The 6,000-nt window shown below is 39.0% G+C and overlaps 1 protein-coding gene across 10 annotated transcripts in view; it reads right to left on the bottom strand.

The window, feature by feature from the left end:
- Positions 1-232: 232 nt before the first annotated feature.
- LOC147241039 (receptor-type tyrosine-protein phosphatase U-like) overlaps positions 233-6,000 on the bottom strand; it is a 228,718-nt gene continuing 222,950 nt past the window's right edge. For 6 of the 10 annotated variants that reach the window (XM_086192426.1, XM_086192430.1, XM_086192428.1 and 3 more), the window contains 4 exons: positions 4,583-4,708; positions 3,024-3,181; positions 2,175-2,313; positions 233-1,205 (listed from right to left, as the gene is read on the bottom strand). In XM_086192426.1, the coding sequence (XP_086048552.1) occupies positions 1,143-1,205; positions 2,175-2,313; positions 3,024-3,181; positions 4,583-4,708 (486 nt within the window). In that variant the 3' untranslated portion in view covers positions 233-1,142. The remainder of the gene's footprint in view (positions 1,206-2,174; positions 2,314-3,023; positions 3,182-4,582; positions 4,709-6,000) is intronic. The other 4 variants (XM_086192427.1, XM_086192431.1, XM_086192429.1 and 1 more) reach the window with 1 other exon arrangement.

The raw sequence follows: 6,000 nt of genomic DNA, 5'->3' as shown, positions 1-6,000 counted from the left end.
GAATGGCGATTTATTTTTTCCAAGCTCGAATTTGTCCAAACACCTCTGTTCAATAAAATAGTGGAAGTGGTCACTTCATAGGCCCTTCACACCTTCCTTATTTAATACGGATATGGTTTTTCAGTTTGATCCAAACAAAAGTTACGGGTGTGAAAACAGGCCAGTGTGAAAAATCCAGTGCGTGCTGTGCAGGGTGTAAAAATTACTTTAAAAGCATGATGGTTAAGCAACAACATATTTTATTATTTCTTCCATTTTATACACTAGAAAATAAAACACACTCAATAAATGTAAATGTAGAAAGCAATGTATTTTCAGCAAGGCGATCGCTGTATTCTTACAGCAACATGATAATGTTGGCCAGGCTCTTTCAAATAAGCGGCAGGACAGACTTGGACCACAAATAGCCATGAAACACTTTAGACTGGGCATGCAGATACTGAAGTGATTGATCCCCATTAACAGACAGAGAGAATGAATTAGCACACTGCTAAGACCATGAGAACATCTAGAAAGACGTAAGGGAAGGAGGGCAAAAAAAACACCTATATTCACAAATAATAAATAAACAGAAAATAGGTCCAAGATAATTCCAGTGTACAGATATATCCCTTTGTAAACTTCATCTTCAGTCAATTTTAATCATCATTCTCACCCAGAATAAGGTTTAAATATAGTACAGTACAACATAAGATGATTACTGACAGTAAATCGTTTACCATTTACAGACACAAAATTTCACCAAGCGGTTGGCATAGTTTATTTTCAGTGTTTGTGTTCTAGTAAGGCAGGATAAAACAGAGCTCTCTGAATCCCATCATCGAGGGGTACAGCAAGTAGTCCTGATGCCTTGACAGTGGTCAGTTAAAGTGAATTCCATTCCTGTGAGGGTTCATTGGTTTTGCAGATGGCACAAAAGACGAGGGATCAGAGCGCCAGTGGTTCGTATTAGTCGTATGTTACAAGTTGTCTGGTGAGCTTTTTTCGTCTTTATGGCAACATTTCATCCAGGCATTGCAAAGAAGACAACCAGAGTTGTGTACATGGATTAAAGAGCCAGGAGAACATATTCAGGATTCAGGATCCAGGATCCAGGATTCAGATCTTCTCCCTCAGGGGGCACAAGAAGTATAGAATAGGTGCTATCTGACTTCCATGCAGTCAAGGTACTCCTCGACCAGGTCATAGCAGAACCGGTACTGCTCCTAGACACAGAACAGAGTTAGTTTTCAAGAATGTTATGTTTTAATTATCACTGGAGTTGACTTAAAGTTAATTGTTATATTATATCATATTGTTATATTATTAGTATATTGCTATATATATATATATATATATATATATATATATATATATAATTTTTGACCTTATAATTTGATATGTGCTAATATCAGAGCAGTTCAAACAGATGGGTTAAATCTGAGGAAGAACAACAAAATAAAATAGAAATGCTAATATCCTTTACCCTGTGAACCCATACCTGGCTTAAGCTTTAAATAGAGAGCTGTAATATGGTGCTCATATTTGTGATAGGTCATCATTGCCTCTGAACAGTGAAAAGTGTTCTAAGTGCTCAAAAATTAAAAAAAGATTTTGAGATCTAATGTTTATCTATTTATCTGTTGATTTATTTTGCTTAAAACACAACCTTGAGGAGAAAATAGAGGGCTTTGAATGTAATTGTTGAGGTGGAATATGTAAGGGATTCTTTCTTTGTTCATGTTACACTTCTCTACAAGGTTTCATGAAATGTGGCCCAGTTCTTTTGCATAGTCCTGCTGACAGACACAAAAGTAAACAGATCGACTTTCACTAAACCTTGTGAATTAATGTTCAGTCTGGTTTTTATGGTTAAAAACATGCTGAAATGCACAAGTGTTGAGGTATCTTTTGTGCTTGGCAGAGGTTTGCAGCCTTGGACTGCACTTGTTTAAACAGTTTGCTGCTTGATGGCAAAGAAATGGAAGACATTGAATAAGTGAAACAAGTGGTAACTCGTTTTATGTACCGCTGAAAAGTGGCTCGAGAATTTCTTGACTTAAATCTTTGGTCCAAAAGAGATGTTGCTTTTACATTCCCTGTGTGAGGCAGCAGCAGAATCTAACCTAACCTGTTACAGTAAAGCAAAACAAACAAACAAACAAACAAACAAACAAAAATCCCTTCCTGTATACCATTGTCTCGACCATGTTTGGCTTGGAGTTGCGCAGTGTTTTGGCGGCGAAGAACACATCCACAATGTTGTGATGGCGAATCATTTCCAGTATCATGGTGCAGGCACAAAAAGTACCACTTCGACCACCACCATTCCTGCTTCACAAAAAAGAACAGGCACACATGCATTAAGACATGAGTGACCTAATAAAGATGTTGTACGGCAGCACAGACAGCCTGTCGGAAAAGAGCCACAGAGTGAAATGTCACAGATTGATTGAGCACAGATCAAGCATGTCATCAGAAAAAGGCTGGCTGGCAGACTTACAAGATGAATATCTGAGTAAAGCTGGCAGTAAAATATGGGGTTGTGAACTTCTATAAGAAGCCTCCCTACAGTACAGCATGACCTCCAGAAACGGGTCTGATATGGATAAAATATGTATGTGAAGTTCAAATTAAAATGAAGAGAGGTGTCTCTACTTGAGCAGCTATGGAAACAATACCTAATCTCTAATATCTAATGGTTGAATACTCCTCTGTGTATTTATTTTAATATAATAAATTGAATATTTTCTCAAGGCATTCCAAGTTTTTTTTGGATGTATGTGGAAAGTACGTAGAAATAAAAAATAATGTCTGCCGGCATCTTATTATGAGACAGTTGGCTTACAGCCTACATTTAGACATAGTCTAATCTCAAACAGTGTCAAAGATAACAGGAATGCATGCAGTCTTTCTAAATTCATATTATCTTTGAATAACACATTAAAATTGTTAAACACATAACTGGAGTTTCAAAGGCTGGTATCAAAATTGATTGTCCCCAATAACAGGAGTGCAATGTAGGTGTATGTATGTGGACTCACAGGCAGTGCACGATGGTGCGACCCTCTCCACAATCCATCTGCCAGTTGTGTACCTGAGCCAACAGGCTAAGGAAGGCCTTTTTGGAGTCTGGTACATCACGGTATGGAGACCAGCGAAGGAACTGGAAGTGACGCACTACAAGTTGACCTTCCTGAAGCTACATGGTGGTGGCGGAAAATGACAAGTTAAGAAGGTTTCACACATATCAAAACTCATTCAATATCAAAACTGTTTTTCTGGTACTGTTGTGTCATTAGCTGCACTGATCACCTCTTTTCAACTGCTCAAACAGGTAAGACACCGTTTGACATTTTTCATTCCATTCCAATGTTCTGTAGTGCATTTACAATAACCATAACTGCTGTCTACAACAATGTCAACTGACAGTGCAGTCAAGTCACGTCAGTTTTTTTATGTCATGCCAAATCACAACAAAAGTTATCTCATGTCACTTTACAGGTAGACCAGGTCTACTACCACACTCCTTCAATGAATTTACACCCAGCAATTCTCCATGAGCAAGAAAATCTTGCCACAGCGGCGACAAAAAGCCTTCCTTTTAACAGGCAGGAATGTCGAGCAGATCCAGGCTCAATGGGAACGGCCTTCTGCTTTGACCGGTTGGGGGGAAAGAGAGCAGGAGAGCGGGCAGAGACAAAGACAGATAATGGAGAAAGGATATACAGAAGGACAGAGAGGGGCAGTGGACAAAATGATTCATTTCAATTCTGCTTATATAGTGCCATAGCAAAACTCTCTGAGCACTTTTCCTGGTCTATACTCGTATTTTCATGCACTGTAGTGCAATGCTACAGCAGACGTAGTTTAGTATTTGGACACAGTTAACATGTCATGACTCCAGTGTTTTCAACTGCTTCAATTTTGGAACCCATGTTTTCAGAGATGTTTCATGCAGTCACGAGGCTTTGGTTTTGAATGTGATGACAGGCTGGGGTCTTTCTGTTAGGAGTTTACATACTCTCTGTATGGGTCCTCTCCAGGTGATCTGGCTTTCTCCCAAAGGTAACAAATCGTATGTGGTATCTCCTGTTAGCAAACACCTCAAGATATGAACACCACTCCATTTAAAAGCCCACTTATGGCCACAAACAGCTATAATATACAAAACCCTTTGACCCCTCCAGGCAATTTTCCTTATTATCCAATACTTTTTTGTTTTTGTGTTTTGTTAGGGTGCACGTGTATTTATTATCATTAGCCACATTTTTTTTCTGTTTCAGTGCATGTGTGTGTTATGTATACTATACACTGATCAGCCATAACATTATGATCATCTGCCTAATCTTGTCTAGGTCCCTTTTTCTGCCAAAACAGCATGCCTTTAAGGCAGGGGCTCCACAGTGTTCATTAATTCACAGTGATTTTGTGTACATGCACGCAATAAAACTCATGAACTGCCAATGTCACTACTTTAAACCATCAAAAGACAGCTTTCTTTGCACGTCACCTGATTCTGCTTAGAAAAGTAAAGATGCAACCTGATTTACAACCAGCATTGGGGATGGGGACCATAACATTTTTGTAATGTTCCACCTACCCGGTTGATGTTCTGGACTCGGAAAAGACGAATGATAACATCATCACTGGCCGTCCTTGATAAAAGCTCCACTGACATCGGCCCAAAATGCTGCAGGCCTGGTTCAGGCCAATACTGAAGACAAGGCTGACAGCAGTGAAGACAAGGGAATGAGGAGAGGAGAAAAGGTAACAGGTCATTAACTGCTGCCTGAGGCAGGACAAATCATTATGTCAGAAACCACCAATGGTGAAACCCAACAACAAGACACCTAAATATTGACAGCACGGACAATTAGTCTAATTGACAATGATTATCTGCAAATAGCAACCGTGAATTAAATGAGCAAAAATACAACCCACTCTTTGCGGGGGAACAAGACTTCACAGGAAGCTGTGACGGTCACCAAACTTGAATTATTCATGAGTCAAAATCAAATCACCATTAGCACTTTATAATTTAACAGAACAGTGAACATTGTCTGTGTCTTGGTCAGATAAACAAGAAATTGGCCAAAATGTTGGTACACACCAAGCAAAGGTCTGCTGTGAATGCTGCTTTAAAGTCTCATGTCTGAAAAAGTGGAAAAGCTCACACGAGGAAGCGATGTTAACTCAGTGACGTGTCCTGTGGCGACCTGGGTGTTGAGTGGACCCCTGAACTCAGAATAGATGATGGCATAATGACATTTGTACTGACAGATTTGGGCTAAATTGGAAGTAAATGTTTATGAATCCACACAACAGACAGCCAGCTCCAATCAGGAGGGCAAATCAAATACGTGTATGTATTGGGGATCAACTAGCAGCAGGAGTCAAGAAGAAGAAGAAGAAGATGTAAAAAGAGAGGATGAGGAAGTCACAACTGACAAGCATGCTAGGTCTTAAGTTAAAGTACACTGGTTACATAAGCTGGGCGACACGTTTGCAAGGGAGGTGATTTTACCTGCGACACTCCTGCTCACACCTATGTGTTCAGATCCTTCCAGGTGTTTACACTGTAGCTATTGATCACTGTATCTACAGGTTCATGTGAATATAGATGATTTTTATGTATAGTGGTTAAAAAAAATACAGCATTATGTTGCACATCCCATTGCTTCCGATAAAATCATTATTTTCATTTATCCAGCAAATTTAGAAAAGGGTGGCACTGCATTTGCAGGTCAAATTCAGCTCTAACTCCTCTGCCATGATAAATGGTGTATTAGTTTTTGGGTGTTATTTGCATGTATTTAAAAGAAGTGATAGGCATACATTTAGCCCAAAACATGGTCCCACTCTAAGCAAATGAGCTGAAATGCAAATTGAGATAAATTCACAAACACTAGCTCAGTATTCACATGTAGTTAAGAGAAAAATATAACCATTTTCAGAGAATTGGACATTTATGATAGCATTATAATAATAGTGATAATATAATAATACACATTTAATAGC

The sequence above is a fragment of the Aulostomus chinensis genome, chromosome 22 (assembly GCF_037954235.1).
Source record: "Aulostomus chinensis isolate RoL2024-O1b breed Wild chromosome 22, RoL_Achi_v1.0, whole genome shotgun sequence".
Classification (NCBI taxonomy): domain Eukaryota; kingdom Metazoa; phylum Chordata; class Actinopteri; order Syngnathiformes; family Aulostomidae; genus Aulostomus; species Aulostomus chinensis.
The sequence above is the reverse complement of the archived record's forward strand: the minus strand, read 5'-3'. Positions and strand labels throughout refer to the sequence as shown.